At 43.9% G+C, this 20,611-nt stretch overlaps 1 protein-coding gene and 1 pseudogene across 2 annotated transcripts; one reads left to right on the top strand and one right to left on the bottom strand.

Annotated features, from left to right (window-relative positions):
- The first annotated feature begins 916 nt into the window (after positions 1 to 916).
- On the top strand, positions 917 to 3,121 carry LOC147903438 (major pollen allergen Ole e 10-like). Its single transcript, XM_087372651.1, has 4 exons — positions 917 to 2,150; positions 2,273 to 2,313; positions 2,405 to 2,660; positions 2,750 to 3,121. Exons 1-4 carry the CDS (start codon positions 2,072 to 2,074, stop codon positions 2,779 to 2,781), a joined length of 408 nt encoding a protein of 135 aa, XP_087228777.1. The 5' UTR covers positions 917 to 2,071; the 3' UTR covers positions 2,782 to 3,121.
- A 10,616-nt stretch (positions 3,122 to 13,737) lies between these two features.
- LOC147903437 (cytochrome P450 CYP72A616-like) lies at positions 13,738 to 20,395 on the bottom strand (annotated as a pseudogene). Its single transcript, XR_015540653.1, has 5 exons — positions 20,152 to 20,395; positions 19,743 to 19,966; positions 19,363 to 19,622; positions 18,783 to 19,119; positions 13,738 to 14,183 (listed from the first exon to the last, which is right to left on the bottom strand). The product of XR_015540653.1 is annotated as a cytochrome P450 CYP72A616-like (transcript).
- Positions 20,396 to 20,611: the final 216 nt, after the last annotated feature.

The raw sequence follows: 20,611 nt of genomic DNA, 5'->3' as shown, positions 1-20,611 counted from the left end.
TTTATGTATTTATTTATAAATATATATTTTATTTATATTTATATCTCTTGCTTAACCTCCACGTGCGTCCATGCAGTCGGTCATGTCGTTGTGTATAGTGTCGCATGTCACATTTGAGCCTCTGGCACCACTTCCCCCGTCTGGCCCTCTAACCCGTGCCTCGCTACGTGTTTGTTAGGTCCTCTGGCCTGTGCCTCGCTTCGCCACGTGCCGTTGTCGGGAAGTTTTTGTTGCTCAATGCTCCACCCGTTGCTCAACGCTGCCACCCGTTGCTTGATTGCCACATGGACTCTCGACTGTTGACGCTTTAGAAGTGCAGCTGTCTGTGCGGGACCCACTTGCTGCTAACACATAGAAGCTGTTAGACGCTCTGCCACGCAGTCTCGTGATCTCCCGTATCGCCACATATCTCCTGGATCTACCTGTATCACACTTAGTCTTGCTCAATCTGTGACTGTTTGCACTGTGCCACGTGGTGTGCCCCTTAGCACCACTGCGACATGGTTTGCCAGCGCAGTGCGCCACATCGTCTCCCCACCCTCACCACCATGCCACGTGGAACTCTGTTAACTCAACCCCTCTGGCCACCTGCGCGAGGGCGCCAGTTGGCACTTATGCATCTACCCTTGTCCTCCCACGCCCCACTAGGTGGCAATCGTGCCCTTGGTGCTAGTCTCTGCCCTATGCCATGTGGCACTCTCGCGAAAGCCCTCTTCTCTCCGGAGTCTAAACCTCGAGACTTTCTCCTTCAACCTCTACCGAGCCACTTTCCTAACCTCCATATCCTCCCCAAGGTATGGCATTTCTCTCCTTAATATATAGTAAGATAAGATAAGAATAAGAAGATAAGAAGACGATAAGTTATAGTAAGGAGAGAAGACAAGAATATAAGAAGTAACATATAGTAAGATAAGATGCCATTGCAATTTGCGCCCTTGCTCGAGAGGAGGGGGCGAATTCCTGCCGTTTATTAGCCCTGGGAGCTTCAAACAACAGGTTGCGGCGGCCGTTAGCTGGGAAGATGGTGACGATGTCACATATAGTAAATGAGAGTGGGGTGATAAGGATGCAGTCGACCGTTGAAGCAAACGGGGCAGACGGAACTGAGGAAGCCATATACAAAAGCAGAGTCTGGGACAGACTTTTGGAGTTATGAAGCAAGGACAAAAGGCCAGATCGATGGGGATGACAAGGATGGCTAGCTCTCGTCCGTTGGATTTGATTCCTGTGCCGAGATTATCTGGATTTCTGAGAGCAGGCTGGTGGTACCATCTTTTGAACCGGGCGATATGCCAGAGCGTAGCCTCTTTAAAAAGTAGTACAAATCTGCCCACAATCTAGAGAGGCACACGTTAGAAACACCTGTACTTTTTTCGCACTCAGTCTTCATCTTATCTTCACTTCCAGAGATCTCATGCAATTGCCTCCCTTGCACCCATCAAAGGTGGGCAATTTGGTAGCCTGTAAGAGCTCATGCAACTGCATTAGCTTCTCTTCAGCTCATAAAACTGCCTCATTAACGATTGTCAATTTGATAGCCTGAGAGAGCTCAAGCTCCTGCATTAGCTTCACTTCACCAGACAGTTCATGCAACTGCACAGATCAAAGATTGTCAATTTGATAGCCTGAGAGAGCTCACACAACTGTATTATCTTATCCTTATCTTCACTTCCCCAACTTCGCCAGAGAGCTCGTGCAACTGCCTCCTGTGCACTCATCAAAGATTGCAAAGATTGACAATTTATTTATTTTTTGCAAAGAAAGGATTGTCAATTTCTAGCCTGAGAGAGCTGCATTTTATCTTCTTCCCTTCCACACAGAGCTCTGAGGCAACTGCACTTCAGCACCTCTTTCATTTAATAAATACTCAATCTCTTCACTTGCATTGCCCAAACCCCCAGCATCCAGACAATCCTAAACGACTCTATTGCCTTTGCAGTTGCAAATTGCAATCCCCTCACATCTCCTTTTCCTCTATCTGCAAGCCTCCTCGTCCATCTTCCCCCAGACTCAAGTGTAAGTCTGCAAAACCCCATCGTTGCCCTCCAAAACAGTTCCATCTTCTATCCCTATGGCTGCCGCCTGCCCCTTCCTTTTCACTCTCCTCCTTGCCCTCTGCTGCTTCTCGCTTCTTGTCTCCTCAACCAGAGGTCGTTCTTTTATCCTCCTTTTTGCTCATGTTTTTGTTTCGGTTGTGACCTCTTTGTTCTCTGGTGTTATGCTGTAACGTAAGCTTGGATTGCTTCCGAAACTAACTTCTCTTGCTTTGCAGTCCGCAGCGCTACGAACAAAATCCCAAGCCCTTCGGCAGATGTAGGTTCAATATTTTCTCATTTTCCCCATCGTTGTTCTAATTTATCCAGAGGTGGCCGTGTTTTCTTGACGCTCGCCTTCCTCATTGCAGCAACAAACGGGACAGAAACTGTGGTGCGTAGCGAAGCCCTCTGCACCAGAGGAAATCCTGACGGCCAACCTTAACTTTGCCTGCGGACAAAGCGGTGCCGATTGCTCGCAGCTTCAATCTGGAGGGGCTTGTTACAACCCGAACACGATAATTTCACATGCCTCATACGCCATGAATTTGTACTACCAGGCCCATGGGCGGAACTGGTGGAATTGTTACTTCCAAAACAGCGGCCTTGTCGTCTTCACAGATCCCAGTAAGTCTTCTACATTAGTTTGAGCTTCTCCCGGAAACACCTGAGTGTGAACTTTTGCAATTGAAGATTCTGATGCTCTCTACTTGCAGGTTATGGCGGTTGCACCTATCCACCACAGTAACGTGAAATGGGCGATTGTATTTTTGTTCGTTCTGGCTCACCGGAATGTCATTCCTTGGAATGGAAGTTGCAATTGGTTCTCACAATCCGTTTACTCTTCTGTAACTAGTTCTCTTCTGAACTTGGATTATTTCGTTTGAAGGTATGAGCTAGATGTGTTCGTGATCTCTCGAAGTGCCGCATTACAGATACTGGTGAATGCTACTTAAGCTTTGCGATATTCATGGTCTTGGTATTATGATAATTGAAATTTAGCTGTCTAAAAGAGAGACTCGGGCCATTTGGATAATTAAAACAGTGTCCAGGGGCTCCCTCAAGGAAACAGAATACCTAAACCCCAATTCTAACACGATGGCCTTGTAGAATTTTCAATATTTTTACGCTAAAAGTAGATGAATGATTAGTTATTTATACAACTATAATATGCGAAATAATGGACAAATACAAAGCATAGTAATCTCTTTTACCTATTAACCACCTTGGAGCCTTCCACTACCACTACCTCTTGGATTACCATCCTTGGACTCTTCACTTTTATGGATTCATGAACTACCCACAAGCTCTTGGATTTGATGGAATGTAGTGTTCAGTCCTTGTTCGATTCCCTAGAATCATTAGCTTGAGGAAAGGCCTGCTTCATGATGTTGATTTTGAGGGAAGGTATTGAGAGATCACGCTCAACATCATGTTATCATATGTGCATAGCATTAACCCAATAGAGTGCTATAAAGAAAAGGGTTAGATGTCCTAATCCTAATCCTAATCCTAAATGGGTTTGTATATATATTCTACATTTACAACTAAATCTAGTGTACACTTAGTCATTTATGGTGTGCTGTGTCCTCTCTCCTCATTTTCACTTTCTCCTCTCCTCTTCATATTTTTTCATGGATTCAGAGATCGAGAGATTGAGTGCGACTGAGTTTTCTCTTAGTTTTGTTGAGGGATAGGGAATGTTCGTCCATTCTTTGAGAGAGATTTTCTTCTCCGAGAGAGCTCTTCCACTGAGAATTCCATGTGTGAGAATTCTGTTCATTACTACGTATGAGAGATAGTTTTTAAGTGTTCATGAGAGATTGAGAGATTTTGCTCTCATATCTTTTGAGAGGGAGATATGGATCTGTTTTCATTCTGAGAGAGAGAGCTTCATTTGAGAGAGAGAGATATAGGAGTCCAATTGTGAGAGAGTTTTTGAAGGTTTCCAATGAGAGGAAATGCTCCTCTGAGAGTTATGATATAGATTCCCGTGAGTTGAGAGACTCCATAGTACTTAGTACCCTTTGAGCATCTACAAGGGCACTAAAGCAATGCCCAAAACAAGATGGAAGTTGGATTGTTCAGTCTTAAAGAGGATGTTGAAGATCGAGAACAGTTGCTACAAATGTTCCAAAGATTGCATACCAAATATAATGTACATGAACTATATATAGAAAAGAGTTTATCATGCCAAGGTGAGTCTCCCAAATGATTTTAGCTTATTTTTTATTTGTGATATATAGCACTTAACCTAATCTCTCAGGCATTCTACATGAGCTATATATCTCATACAGTTTGCTATGTAAAATACGTATGATATATAGCATGTAATCTATTCTTTTGTGCATTTTTAATGAGCTATATTATATAGCTCATACTATGTGCTATACATTATTTCTATTATATATTGCTTTATTTAATATTTCAAGCATACTAAATGATCTATATAGCTCATACTTTGTGCTATGTACTTTATCTCTAGTATATAGGATGCAATCTATTCTTTCAGCCTACTGAATGAGCTACATAGGTCATGCCACATGCTATGTACATTATCCCTATTCTATAGCACTCAATCTATTCTTCTAAGCATACTGTATGAGTTGTATAGCTCATACTATGTGCTATGTCCATTATCTCTTCTATATGGCAAGAAGTCTATTCTTCCAAACATATTGAATTAGCTAAATAGCTCATGCTATGTGCTATGTACATTATCCCATGTTATATAGCATAAAAGCTATTTTTCCAAAGATAATGTAAGAGCTCTATATCTCATATTGTGTGCTATTACATTATCTATGCTATATAGCACTCGATCTATTATTTCAAGCCTATTGAATGAGCTATATACTCACGTAGTGTACATTATCTCTGCTATATAGTACTTAATCTAATACTTCAAGCATGTTGAATGAGCTATATAGATCATGCTATGTGCTATATACACTATCCCATGCTATATAGCACAATATCTATTCTTTCAAACATAATGTAAGAGCTATATAGCTCATACTATGTGCTATGTACATTATCTATATAGCTCATACTGTGTCCTATGTACATTATCTATGCTATATAGAACTCAATCTGTGTTATTGCTCAAGGGGTGCACCACCAAGAAATCCTAGGTATCATGTGCATTCAAGCGGTATTTATAAAACCCCTCAACTAAAGTTTTTTTCCCAATAAAACAAACCCTCTTTACTTATGAACTAACGGATTTTTTTCAAAAGTTGAATTAAAAACCCCCTCCTATTATTGTAAACCTCTTAAATTTTTTCCAAAGTGGAATTGAAATACCCCTCCTTTTGAATGCATGTGGTATACTAAATTTTTTGTAGGTGAACCCCTTGAGGGTCATTGTTTGCTTGGGTGTAGCCATTTTTTGTAAGCTTAAATTTTTTTTTCGTATATAGGTATCTTGCATAACCCATAACTTATGCATTGCTCAATGGAATTCGGCAAACTATGTCTTCAAGTTGTAGTACACATTCCAAACTTGAACATGAGACCAAAAAATTATGGAATAAGGATTGGGAATGAGACTGTTAAAGCATTGCAAATGCTATGTTGCATGTGAAGCATGCATCTTGAAGACTATAGGATGTAGCAATTTATTCAAAAACATCAAAATTTTGTTTTGTACATACATGCAATCAAGTAATCATTCAAAAGTACACTATGTGAGCTTCTTCTCAACCCAAGAACACACCTAAATGAGAACATTCAACATGGATTAATGGGCCTCCAATGTTGTGCTAAACCGATGCACACCCATTTGAGGGCACGCTCTATAACTTTTTTTTTTAATTGTTAAAAACGAAAAAGGATTGAAAATTTGGAATCCAAAATAGTGGGACTACTACATGGTGGTCTTAAAACATTGATAGTTATTGGTATTGGTATCTAGATTTACCCTAAAATGGAAGAAGTTGAAAATGTGCAATTCGCGCATGTGTAAACATCTTTTAATAAATCCAACACTATTTACAATTTGAATTGTTTCTTTTTCCATGCACTTGCTTGCTATATGGCTCATAAGCATGCCAAAGCTCATTGCATTTCATAATACATTGCATTAAACCCGATAGCATTCCCTTTGGCTTATTTGTGTTTTGAAGCATTTGAGGCCACATTGCACTTGTTTGGGATATCCAATTCTGCTGACATGTATCGTCGGAGGGGGAAAAAAATGGCTGAAAATTTTGCTACTCCCTCGAATTTTGAATTTTCACACCTCTCGCTCGTCAAATCTTGGGAAGATTAAGTACCTGCAACCTACCCTTGCCCTCCAACCTGCACGCACCTCAACGTGACTTTGTGCCATCTTTGTTTGGCATTGAATCTTTCGGGTAAATTGTCTTCTCTTCTTTGCTTGCCTCACAAGCTAGCTTATCTCTGTTTTGGTTTTGCATTGTCATCTTTCACTGATCATCGCCATGATGTCCAACATGTAGCTTGCCATGGCTTGCAAGAGAAGTAGATAGAGGCTGCGGAACAAGAATGTTGAAAAGCTTGGTCAAGTCACAAGGAACAGATTGTGGATCGAGGAAAGAAACGGCACAGTATCAAAATAGAAACGAAAGAGACTTTTGTAACATTTGCAAAGGGATAAACAATGAGAAGAAAGAAGACTCCTTGCAAAGAAGCAATAGGAAGTAGATGCAGATGCATGCATTCAATCATTACCATAAGAGCAAAGAACACGAGTTGTGATGTCACGATTGGTGGTAGCATTCGAGGAAGCAACATCATGCCATTCAAGTTAATACCAGTCTTGAGTCTTCACAAGCTTTAGCCTGCACCCTAAAATTCATAGAGTGATAACCCTACCAACACCTTGGGAGATGCACGTAGAGTTTCTCCAAATAACAAGGACATATGTAGAAAGCGGATGGGACACTTGTAAGATGTTTGATGAGCACATCATGCACATGCTTGATACAATGCAGGCCAATGGTTTCCTAAACTAGCATGGTGATTGTTTGTGATTGAGCTTTAGGATAGTTTACTAGGGTGGCTTGGACTTAATGTGATTGTCTTAAACCAAGCCGGTGGTTGGAATATCATGCAACTGTGGTGGTTGGTTCAGCTCAAACACCAGAACTAGGCTGGCTTAGACTTAATGTGATTGTCCTAAACCATCTCGGTGGTTGAAACATCATGCAACCATAGTTGGTCTAGTGAAAACACTAGTTATGTGATTGTCCTGAACTAGTGTGGTTGAACAGAAATTAACACCAATATATTTTGTAACTGAACAATAATATATTATTATTTTACTAAACCAGCCCAGTGATTGGAACATCATGCAATTGTGGCTGGTTTAGCTCAAACACTAGTGCAATTGAACAGACATTAGTTGTTAACTAGCTCGATAATTGAAATTACAGTGTTTCTTAGTACTTAAATTAGTTAAATTTAATTTCCTACTATTCGAGTCATATACTTTTAGCCGGAAAAGAAACCGAGACCAAAGGCTAGAGACTAAGTATGGCGACGCTCAAAGGCCATAGAGAAAAGGAGATTACGAGGGCGAAGGGATGTCATAGGGGTGAATAAGGAATTAGAAGTGGAGGGAAGGAAAAGGGAGACTATGACACAAGGGGAAAGGGAGAGTGGGAAGAGAAGCCAGTACATGATAGAAAGAGGAATGTTGAGATGTAGACATCAAGGGAAGTGAACCATACTTTATTGGAAAGGAGGGATGAGAGGGAAATATCAAAATACTAGCTAGGTGGCTTTACAAGAATGAGCGTGTCCCATCAAGGAATTGCCCCTTCCTTTTATAGCCAAAAGAGGGGGTCTCTCCACATTAATGTATCCTCCCACATGCATGGTGTGTGTGGAAAAGTCTCCCATGTGGGCTAGGTGGGTATGCACTCTCAATTGTATGCGACAACCCTTTGCCTCAATTTTCCACATAAATCAAGCCCCATATCTCAAGTCTATGATACTCCCTTGGTCTCTTTCCAATTTTATAATAGGTTCAAACCTCTAGGAGGACAAGTGGAGGGTTGGCACAAGGAATCTTGCCACCTCATCCTACTTTCCCCATTATTTAACTAGCTCTCTTTGTCCTTCTATACCTCCCCCACATGGGCCTATCCCATATGGAGGGAATAACTCAATATAATAGCCATCTCCACCCATTTTATATTGCTTCTCCCATGGACTTTGAGCCATATCTCAATTATTGCATCCTAGGTGGAGGGGTGGCACATGGAGGAGCCATGCCACCTTGCATTTTATAATATTACTATTATGGATTATGTACAACACACCTTATGGGTCCTCTTACATGGAAGGGTGGCACATGGTCATGCCTTGCCACCTCAACCTTGGGCCCTATGCACACCATATTTGATTATACTATTGCCACATATACAAACACACATACATATTAATGCCTTTTTCCTTAGACAATTTTATCCATAACAATACCACTTAATTTCTAGACCGAGATGGCTTTGACTTTATGTGATTGTCCTAAGCCAACCTGATGTTGTTTTAAGTCAAACAGCATATCTGATTGAAATTGTGGTCAAACAGAAATAAAGAAATGAAAAGTAATATATTGTTATTTTCTAATTGTGAAATTCAAAAATGAAAAGCAATATACTTGTTATTGTCTAATTGTGATCGTCAAGGTAAACTAGCCCAGTAGTTGAAATAGTGACTGTCCTAAACCAATGTAGTGGTTGAAATTGTGACTATGTCCTAAACCAACACAGTGGTTGAAATTGTGACTGTCCTAAACCAATGCGATGGTTGAAATTGTTTTGCTTTGCTAGTACCTTATTATCTATGACTGTATTAAACCAACCTAGGGTTTGAAATTGTTTTTTTTTCCTGTAGGTTGATTAGTTTAATTAGACCTCATTTTTGTACATACTGTATTTTGTTTTGTTTTCCTCGTAGCAGTGTAAAAAGGGGGCTTGCATGCTGGGTCAGTAGATGGATTGTATCTCAATTTTATGGATCAAAATCTTGACATTTCAATTGGGTAGAGGAGCTTCGAGCATTGGAAGCCCTGGTACTTCAGAAAACTCGAAGATGGGAATGTTTATTGTTGCCAATTTGCCAAGCACACATAGGCTTTGACCTATGCAGGCAAGCTGTGAAGGACTTGAGATCTGGTCGTATTGGAGCATTGCTCCATGGGGGTCGATTCCCATGTCTCCCCAATGAATGTGCAGTCTGGAGGCCACCTAGATCCTCATCATGTGTTGCAAGAAAGGCCATGTGGATCCTCGTCATGTGTCCCAAACAACCACTGTGCTTATTTTTGTAAATCCCAAACGATAGATTAACCCCATACTTGTTTTAAGTATATTCGAAACAACCACCATGCTTGTTTTTAGTCATATAATTGCACGTCATGGGATCCAATTGCATTTTCCTTGGTTGCAGACAAGGAAAATAGCTCCCACAAACAAGCTAGTTCTCTTTAACTATTGTCAGATTTCAACCACCAGGCTAGTGAAATATTAGAAAATGTATTTGTTTATGGCATCCCCTTTAGGCTGGTTCTCTTTAACTATTGTCAAATTTCAACCACCAGGATGTGACCACAAATCCACGGGTGACCACAAATCCTAAGCGAATGAATTGCATGCCATTCATCTTGTAATAATAGAAGCAAACCATCGCACTGGTGGCAGTTAATATGCTAGTGTAAAGCCAACCAATTCATCTTGTAATAATAGAAGCAAACCACCACGGTGGTGGAAGTTAATATCCTAGTGTGCAACCAATTCATCTTGTAATAATATAAACAAACCACCACGCTGGTGGCAATTAATATCCTAGTGTGCAACCAACCACCATGCTGGTGACCACTTATCCTGCACTACCGTCTTGCTATCCTAAAATGAATCGTATTGTTGTAAAGTGCTATACTAAAATAGTCCCCTTTAGGCTGGTTCTCTTTATCTATTATCAACTTTTAGCCACTATGCTGGTGACCACAAATCCTAAATGAATTGCAAGCTATATAATCGTGCTGTATTATTGGAAAATGTCCATCAAATTATAAAGTCCAACTTAGGGATTCAACATTTTCAACTTCTAAAGTCGAACTGAGTGAAGAAGTCATAAGGAAATAGAACCTTCAGTGAATCCAACTAAATGCAACTAGATGCATTTGAACCTTTGAATCCAACTAAATGCAACATTTTCAAATTATAAAGCCCAGCTGAGTGAAGCAATCATAAAAGAGGTATCCAAGGACAAATAAATGGCAAATTATGACTTTAAAATTGAAGTTATATAGACTTTAAAATTGAAGTTATATAGGAAAGACAAATGTATAGTCAGGCCCTAAAGGTATATACCCGGGTAGTATACAACCAAGTTTTACTCTTCTACGTTTCAAAAGGAAACCACCAGCGTATCTAAGGATGGATAAATACAAAGACAATTGTTGGCTCTTTCCCATGGCTTCCACAGGAAGAGTAGGGTATTCTCATAGAGCAAGGTTCTGAGGCTTTTTGTCACCTACAGATATATCAGTGTCATCGTTTGTAGTATAAGTGTAGCTTAGGACCTCGAGTCATATTCTAATGAGAGATGTAGGCTTAAGTGTGGTAAGCAAACATAGTGCAAACACGTGTGAAAGGAACGTGCATCATCATGGTTGGGATAATGAAGGCTTTCATCTTCATTGGGGGTTGAAGGGTTTAGGAGGAGTTTAAGGGTTAGAGGGAGGTTCAGGGTTTAGAAGGAGGTTCCAAAGTTCAGAGAGAGGTTCCAGAGTTTAAAAGAGGTGCAAGGGTTAGAAGGAGGATCCAAGGTTCAGGATATAGTACATGGTGGAGAACTCGTCTCCCTCATAGATCATGGAGGTTAAGGGTTGAGGAACTAAGGGTTTAGGAGAAGCATAGGAGTGGGAGAGGAAGAATATGTAAGAGCATGGGTGGAAGCAATTAATGGTGTGATCTTCACCCAAAATGTGTATGTTGGCTTCCCATCTGTGACGTCGTGGAACTACATAGAACTTGGGATGGGTTCTGAGACATGGAGGTGCATGCAGGTACTCTTTTAAGAAGATTACATTAAAGAGCTTGGGACGGCGCCAATCAGGTTGGGGATCCAACTTGCTTATTATCCAATCTTCACTAATTTGATGTTGACGAAGGTTGGTAGGGAAGTTGTCCAGGGTCCATCCACCTCGAGTTTTCATATCAGGATATTTGCTCCAAAATTCCTTGATGGGGTTATTGGGAAGTGGTGTCTTATCAAAATCATACCCATCATTGGAATTTGGCACGGGAATACAAATTGGATTATCTAATCTTGATATTCAAAATCAAATACTGTGTCATTTTTTGCTGATGGCAGCACAATGTCGGAGGTGATGATGGGGCAAGAAGAGAATCTGGGGACATGGGGGAGAAATATGGAAGAGTATTAGTTGTGGAAGGGGGAGCAGAGGGGAGGGGGGAAAGAAATGGGCAAATGGTTTGAGCAGCTTGGTAATCCTCGAGGGTAGGATTAGCAAGGGAAGGGAAGAAGCTAGGTGTGAGGGGCTCGTAAGTTTGTGACTGTTGGGTTAGTTGAAAATGGTGAGGCATGAACAAAGAGACGATGAAGGGAATAGATGTTAGGATGGAGCTCAGGGAAGGTTAAGAGGGTGGTAGCAACAAGGGTAAGTGAGGTTATGAGGTTGGCAGAGAGAGTGGTTAGATATGGGAAGTTGGATGTGAGATAGGCCCTGTCATCTTCCAACACTTCTTTTTGTTGGTGCAATGAGTTGCAAGGGTGGGATGTCGGTTATGTCATGCCTTGCAAATAATAGTGATGGCCTTTGTAGCAATGGCAACAAACCAGCAACCCTAAGGGGAGGACTACCCTTGAGGCATACATATGCGATGAAAGCATCCATCCTGAGTGCTATAAACTCGGCATGCGTAGACAAGCAGAATATATTTTTCTCATCTTCAGACAAGTCTTAGCAAATTATGTGCAGAGTTTTGGTCCCTATGGAACGTTCCCATTTGATTGTTGGATGAGCGGATATGATCCAGATTTGGAGTTGCTTCCATGGGATAAGCACTCATGCGTTGAGGTGATCTTATGCTTGTAGAGCAGCCACAAGCTCTTGGTATACCACTGTTGTGCATTGGAGTGGGAGTTCATTGGTGTTGTCTTCCATTGCCTCATTGTTGTGCACTAGTAATTGGAGTTCAAGCTTGGAGATGATTATCTTTTGGGATTGCATCTCATCCATTTTTTCTTTATATTTATGGTAGATGGATGTATATGCCTCCTTAAGCTTTCTCATTTGCAAGGTGACCTGCGCTTGTTGAGGAATGAATTCAGTGGTATTTGACCATTGGTCCAAGACTTGTGCTTGTGAAGTGCTGGCCTCTTTAGCGGTAGCAGGTTGGTCCTATTAGATTCTGCAGTCCCTTGTAAGTTCTTCAATGCTGAACGTGAGTATTGCCAAAGACTTTTGCATGTCTTCAAGCTTGTCTTGGCAATCTTGAAGCTCTTCTTCTTTGTGGATTAGAGTGAGTCGAGCTTGTGCTAGTGCCTCCATTTGCTGAGCATGTACGGAGGTTAAGGAGTTATAGTAGGTCTGTAGAATTGCCGTAGATTCCGTCAGCTGTATTTGGCTTTGGTGGAGGTTGGAGGTCACATCCCTCACTACCTTCTCTTGAGTGTGGAGAGCTTGGTTCATGGGCACGTCTTCAATCTCCTTCTCATCTATTTGCCCCCAAAGTGCCTTGACCTGTCTGGCGATTACTTGGAATTGGTCTTCAATTGCCACTACTGTCTGTCTGTCCAATTCTCGTGCATGTTCCTCCTTGGACAAGCTAGTGAATAGTTTGGACATTTGAATCATTTGGCTAGCATGATGATGGAGAATGACAGATGGTGATGAGGACTGATGATACTGCTGATACAATTGGTGCCCATGTAGCCATCTTAATGATTATGTAGTACTTGTTGGGGGTTGTTCCAATGGTATTTTAGTCACTTGGGTACAGTAGTCATACTATTGATCTGGCACTAGCTCCCCTTGTGGCTCATGGACTGGCATGGTGTCGATGAGCGGTGAGCAACGGCAAGGGCCATTGGGAGAAGGGACAAACCCGAGGAAGGGAAGAGGAACAAGAATGACTAGTATGAGAATGTGGCTAAGGTGGCCACTTAACCTCCATCAAGCTCTAGTCCTCAAACTATGGTGGTCTTCATTTATTTTTGAATCTATTGTTATTATGTATATATAAAATTTGATCTACTAATTCAAGGATATTCAAATTTAAAGACTAGAATGCGACTCGCCGTACGTCACGCATTGGATTCTTTTAGGGAAAGCGAATGCACTTGATTTTAATTGCAAACCTTGTTTGTGAATTCAATCTACTTTAGGGATGTTCAAATTTAAAGAGAATACAACTCCATAGAAGTTACATATTGAATTCTTTAAGAAAACTAATGCCCTTGACTTTAATTGCAAATATCATTTCTAAAGTTAGCCTTAGATGTAAGATAGTCAAGCATGCTTGGTACTAATTACTTCGAATTCATGAATAAACCCATGAAGGATTGCAATGTTTACCTCTCTTGATACCTTTAAATGACTACTTTGTAACATATAATGTTATAGAACGATTTCTCCATACTATATGCTATAATGTTTCAATTTACAATGACCAAGAGGTCTACTTGGTTGGGACAACATAGCTATTTAGGTTTGGAGCTTATGGAAGATGATAGGCATGCCATGTTGGGGTTGCAAATTTACAAGGGTGGCAGGGGCTCGGCAGGGGAGTGGGTGTAGGAGGGGGAGAGGCAAAAGGAGAAGTGTTGGAGAAGGATGGAGAGGGTGACCTTGGCCTCTAGCATGGCAAATATCTGGCCAAAGCAACCACAAGGCCCCAAGCTAAAAGGCATGAAGGCACAAGGATTGGCGGAGGCCTTAGCTCTGCCATCAGCAAAGCGTGAAAGGTCGAATTGGTTGAGATCGGGACCCCAAAAGATGGGATCATGGTGGAAGGCAATGATAGGCACATATATCTTTGTGTCCTTTGCTAACATTAGCTTCTCTCCTAGCTTCATGTCCTTGGAAGCTTGCCTAGCCACCAATGGAGTTGGTGGATATAGTCTTAGCACCTCGTTCAGCACCATCCCCACCTACACCCACAATATCATGGACAATCAATGGGGTTAGCTAGTCACTTGATTGCAAAACCTACAAAGGCTTTCCTTAGTCAAAAATGTAGGAGCACGTATGTCACAACAGTAAAAGAAGATGCGTATGAGCTGCTGCTCCTCCCCGTGAGCTACTGCCCCCCCCTCTCCCTCTCTCAGCTAGCCCCCTCTCCCTCTCCCTCTCCCTCTCCCTCGCTGCCCCCCCTCGCTCCTCCTCCTCTCCCTCCCCTCTCGCCAGCCCCCTCTCCCTCCTCCCTCACCCTCCCTCTCCCCTTCCTCCTCCCCGCTCTCCCTCTCCCCCCCTGCTACCCCCTACCTCTCCCTCCCCGCCCAACCTCTCTGCCACCCGTTAGCCCCCCCGCCCCCCTTCTCCTCCCCTGTCCCCTCCCCCGTCATCCCTCTCCCTCGCTAGCCCCCCCCCACTGCCCCCCTCCATGTTGCCCCTTTCTCCTCTACCCCCCCCCCGCTGCCCCCCCCCGTTGCCCCCTTCTCCTCCGCCCTCCCTCTCCCCCGCCAGCCACCCCGCCCCCCTCCCTCGCCCTCCCTCTCCCCCCCGCTGCTCTCCCCCTCCCCGCTGCCCCCTTCTACTCTGCCCTCCCTCTCCCCCGCCAGCCCCCCTGCCCCCTTCTCCTCCCCCCGCCCCTCCCTCCCCCATGCTCTCCCCCTCCCCTGCTGCTCTCCCCCCCAAGGTGACCCCCCTGAAAAAAAAAAAAAAAACCTCCTCCCTTTCCCTCCCTGCCCCCTTCCTTCCTAACTCAGCTCCCCACGCCTCCCCCTCAGCCTACCTCCGTCTCCCCTCTCTCCTCCCCTCTCTTTCTCCTTCTTCCTGCCCCTCTCTTTCCCTTCCCTTCCCCTCTCTCCTACCCTCTCTTTCTCCTTCTTCCTGTGCCCGCATTCAAGGCGTCCTAGGCAGTAGTTTCACGGACGGAGCTTTTTCAGTGTTGGAATCGACCTTTTCACATCGATTGGTGAATGGATCCCCATTCAGCCAATCTCCATCCACCTCCATCGGCCACGAGAACCGTCATTTTTTCAGAAGACGAGCTGCAGCAGCTCAAGAAAGATGTGGAATTAGAGGGCTCCACATCACTTTTCGCCCGCATCTTTGGGTCACACCCTTCTAGATCATAGGCTAGAGACTGAATGCTGGCGGTGTTACCAGGAGACCTCGCCCCTCACCTCAGGGATATTCGACTTTTGGGACGTGGATTCTTCCAAGTGGTTTTCGACTCCCACGAGTCCACAGCCCTTGTTCTCAAAGCTAATCCCCTGGCTTTGGGTTCGAGGAGGATCTTTCTTTTGCCCTACACCTTGGGCTTTGATCCAGTCGAGGAGGACAGGTAGGTCACATCACTGTTCATTAGGTTTCCTGGTCTTCCTCAGGTCTACCATCGACTGCTTGCCATTATCGGAGCCACATTCGGAGTGATCACGGAGATCCCCTCCCTTCCTGGCATGCCTTCTTCCTTGGCAGAGGCAGTCAGTGCAGACGGGGTGCCTCGTGTTAGGGCCATTGTCTCTAACCCTAACATCTCAGATGACCATATTATGCTTCAGCGTCCAGATGGCTCTCTCTTTCGACAAAGAGTCGAGATTTCATGTAGACAGGACCAGTGCAGGATTTGCAGGACCCTTGGGCACTTTGCTAGAGACTGCCCAAGGAAGAGAAAAAGACCCAAGAGGTCTTCTGCTGTGGCTCCTTCACGTACTACCACGACTGCACCTCCCCAGCACCCTATACCACGCACTCCAAGACCACCAAGAGCAATAGGGCGCCCTACTTCGTGCACCCCAAGACCACTAGGGGTAGCAGGGCACCCAATGCTCGCAGCACACCCAGTACCACGATGGAGAGCTATCAGAGCGGCTCCCTTACCTCAGGAGGAGTCTTTTGATCCTGTTCAGACAGACGCCTTCCAGACTCCAGAGGTGGATGTTGCTGCAGCTCGAGACACTAGAGTTCCACATCAGGAGGGGCCTTTCGATCCACCTGTCCTAGTCACTTTGGTCTCTGACCCCTTAGTTTCTGACCACGAGGGGACTACAAGTACTTCTTCCCCGCAGACTATTCCTGCCACAGTCAGGACAACCGAGAAAGTGCAGGCACAGATGAGGGCTCCTGATTCCTCTTCACCCTAGCCACAGGCCTCCTCAACCCCTAGCTCCAGTTCTGCTGATAGAGGCCTGGCAGGTCCTTCTCCTCCATCTTCCACGAGTGCAGGTCTTCTTTGCACTCCTCGGCCAGACTTGCTTTATCAGGAATTCTTTTTCAGCATTGGCAGATTCGGGGACTTTCATGGATGATGATGAGTTTGTGCCCTCCACCTTAGGGGTCCCAGTCATTGGGATTCCTTCTGACAGGGCCTCCCTTTCAGCAAGTGTGGGGATCCTTTCACCTGTTGAGTTTCCTGCCCTCAGGAGGAGTGTTTCAGCCAAGGGGAAGCTAGTCTCCTCTACTAGGTCAGGTAAGCCTTTCCATCCAGCATCCTCCTGTCGATGAGGATAGTCAGCTGGAACATACAAGGCCTAGGCAGAGTTCCACACCATCACTGTAGGCAGCTGATCCGGAACCAGCTTCATCCAGGCATCACTGGAGGTGCTATTGATATCCTTTTTATCCAGGAACACAAGCTAGATGCCAGTGATTGCTCTAAGTCTGGCAAACTGCTTTCAGGACATACCTTCTGGTCGCCTGCTATGGGCACAAGGGGAGGTACTTGCATTTTGGCCTCTCTTTCTATTCTCCCCTTGGTTGCTGGTCATGGTATTATCTCCCCTTCTAGAGCTCAATGGATCATTATTTTGATTGGAGGGCGTAAGATTGGTCTTCTCAATCTTTATGCTCCCAACAACAGAGGGGAGCGGATCTCCTTTTGGAAGGAGTTACTCTCTTGGGCCCCCATTGCAGATTCTTGGATCATTGGTGGCGACTTCAACATGGTTGAGTTGCCTTCAGACAAAAAGCCTCAGCCTTGGTTTCTTTCTACCTCATTCCTCTGAGGTGTTTTTATTACATGCTTAGCATGGTGTATTTCCGCACAAAGCTTGCTCTAGCGGGTTTCTTTCTTACTTAATAGAAGTCTCTTTTTTGAAAAAAAAAAAAACCTACCTACAAAAATATTGTTTCAAGATAAATTTGCAAATTCTAAGATACATTGTATATAGTTTGCTAGTTTTTCTTTGAACATTACATTAAAGTTTTCCATGGATCATCTGATTCACTACCCAACTCTCACTAGTCTTTCAACTTGTAATAAAGTCATTGAGTGAACTAACGGGTGAACAAATTGAAGCCTTTGTAAAATGCACGCTTTGTGATCTTGCATCTGCCTTAAGTAGCTCTTGCTACTCTCGAGGCAAAACTCCTTGGTTTTGGAACTTCTTAAACCATACTCGTTGGGCTACTATGAAACTACCTACACCTCACCGTTTAAACTTGCAATGACTTGAGCATAGTCACGAATGCAATCCAACAACTAACTGCAAATTCCAAAAAATCCAGAACATGCACAAAGCAAGAGAGCCCAAACGCAAAAAACGTGCATGCAATGGTTATGAAGAACACATCCATTGAACATGTTACTTGGGGCACTCTCATATGTTTGCTACATGCAAAGAAAACATCTAAACTTTGTTCGCTATTTACTGAATTGCATTCCCTGGATGCAGTGATCCTTTGATGTTTGCTGGATCAAACAAAGCATCGCATTAAGGCCAGCGAGGCTCCATCGTAACAGAATGATAAAGAAGCCAATTGAATGAAATCAATACATCAGTTTATGAATAATTGTCAAAATTCTAGATCCAAGAGGGTTGGAACATACGTGCAGCCAGCTTGTTTCCTAGGAGCTTCACCTGGAGGAAGTCATGCATTGGACTGGAGGATGTATACTTGAAATTGTTCCCTTCCTTCGTAAAGGACGACTAACAAGGGAAGAACAGCGAGATGGACAACACGCTATAGGGGTTGAAGCAGAGGAAGCTGAAAAAAGCTGTTCTGTTATTCGATGTTCTCTAGTGTTCTGTATGACGGATCAATTCACAGCATAATGAATGGGTGAATGATCCAGATTGAAAGTTGTGTGATAGGCAGGTGCTTATCCAAAAGGTACCGCTTTAGTCACATTTTGATTGCGAAGCTATGGGACATCTTGCACTGCAGTAGCTCGTCCACCTTTAGCTTTGGAAAAACAACATGTCCGCTTCCCAAGATGGCTGGTCTTCCTCCTCATAATCATCTCACTTCTTGCATGGTCCCTCCTATTCTGCAATCTCTACTTCTCCTCGTATCAAGCAGAACTCTGGAAGCCATGCAGGAAAAGTAATTTGGTCGTCCAACCCCGCCTCCCCGTCCCCCGGGAAAAATGTTGCCAGTAAGCAGTGTGCGAACTTCGTGTAAGAAAGTGTCTGGACATTTGGGAAGTTTGTTTTTCTGTGTGTTAGCTCGGTTTTCGGCGTCAAGACTTGTTTAATTTTCTGTGTTAGCTTAGTTTTCTGCATTGGGCTATGAAGAGGAAAGAGCAAACGGCCAATTGAGTCCACACTCCTGATGCTGCTATTCAATAAGATTCAGGTACTTACGATCTTGAGGCTGTTGACTGGTACATTTTTCCCACACACCGCCAGCACCTCCTCTCGCGCCACCCCATGTCACTCCCCAAAAGCATCACCGTCCATGTTAACAGCGTCGACGCGCGAACATGAACGTCTTGCCATAATCTCTCCTATCTCCAGCGTCAGGCTCTTTTGTCTCCCTTGCAATATCTTTGCGTTCGCAGCCACCATCACCCCTAGTAGATCGTCCCCATACGAGCTTGCGCTCTCAGCTTCCAGGCGGCTGTAGATCATTTTACGCAACAACTTGTTTATTTGGCTAGCGAGCATCCAACGGCGGAGATTCGTAGACGTCGGCAGCAATCTTCACACCATGCCCACAAAAGAGGAAGTTTAGCAAGGCTCCTTACGCAGAAATCCGCGGAGTATGCAAATGAACTCCCCATGGAGTTCCTCTCGAAATCGGGCGGCCGCGCGCATTTGCTTACAATTGGCATGTAATATGCCAACCCACTCTTTAACAGCTGCCTTTGGAGATTTGTTTTACAGGAAGAGAAACAACGATTGATCGGCTGCTGGAAGCTGTGGGGACGGAGTCGTGGCTTACCTTGATCCTGGGATCTGGAGATAATAATTATGAGTGCCCTTGCCAAGAAGAACCTGCTGTTCATGTTGTATCTCGAACAATCGCTTACCCTGATCTGCTAAACTGCTCCCGAAGGCCGTGTGTGCAATAATTTCGGCGGTCAAATTTGTAAACTCTCCCAAAACTTCAATTTCCTTACATTTTGACGCCTCTTTGTCGATCTCAGATCCCCATTTTTCCATAATAGAGACCGCGCATGCTGCAATTGTGGGCGTCATAGCCTGTGTAAAAGAACTGTATCACGAAATCATCCGAGAATCCAATACGATTTGGTCTCACAGTACGAACGCCAAATCGTGAGAAAGCGTTAGTGTTACGGCAATTCATTTCTAGAAATGCACCTTGAGCTTCGCCGAAAAGAAGGCGGGGCTGATAATTCGACGATGTGCAGCCCATTTCTCTGCTGCAAGAGACACTAGACCCTCGCCGATCAACTCGATTATTTCAGGGCTAGGTTTGGGCTTCGAGTAGTGCCCAAATTTGTTCGATAGGACTTCCCGTGCTTCCTCAGGCTCCGTCACAAATACGCTGGCTTCCGGGCCGAACCAAAAGAAAAATGGGTTGCCTACAGAAATGCAGTCAAATACTGTTAGAGTGCGATACTAACAACAAAATCAGATTGGAGTCCTAGGAAGAAAGCATCACCAAATCTCTGTGACCATAAGAAGAAATGCAGAAATGCAGTCAAATACTGTTAGAGTGCGATACTAACAACAAAATCAGATTGGAGTCCTAGGAAGAAAGCATCACCAAATCTCTGTGACCATAAGAAGAAATGTGGTAGGATCCGTGGAGCGATGTCGTGGGAGAGCCAGGTCATAGGAGCGCTGGCAGCTTGCTTTGTCAAAGCAGCGATCTCGGGGGCGTTTCTGCTGAAGGCACGCCGGTACGGCAAGAGTTTCCAAGATACGTAGGCCAGAGAGAGAGCCAAAGTGGTAGCACAGAGAAGAAGGATCCATGTACCGATACTTCTTGAGGCTGAGACGACGTCCATGGTGCCCGTGTGTGGTATACAATGGATGTGCTACTACTAATGTAAAAGTTGATATAATATGAAGTTGGTCTAGTTTCTTGATTCGGATACAACTCGGATTCAAGTATTCATGCCTAATTACAACCGAGAACCTCTAGCGACTGAGCTCTAGGTCGAAGGAGACGGGGTTTCTTGTAGCTTTGGGAGAGGAGATTCTTGAGGTTGATGTTAAGCGTA

This window comes from Dipteris shenzhenensis, chromosome 3, assembly GCF_047967505.1.
Source record: "Dipteris shenzhenensis isolate YYH24624 ecotype China chromosome 3, Dip_SZ_1.0, whole genome shotgun sequence".
Classification (NCBI taxonomy): Eukaryota; Viridiplantae; Streptophyta; class Polypodiopsida; order Gleicheniales; family Dipteridaceae; genus Dipteris; species Dipteris shenzhenensis.
This window is presented reverse-complemented; position numbering and strand designations above follow the sequence as displayed.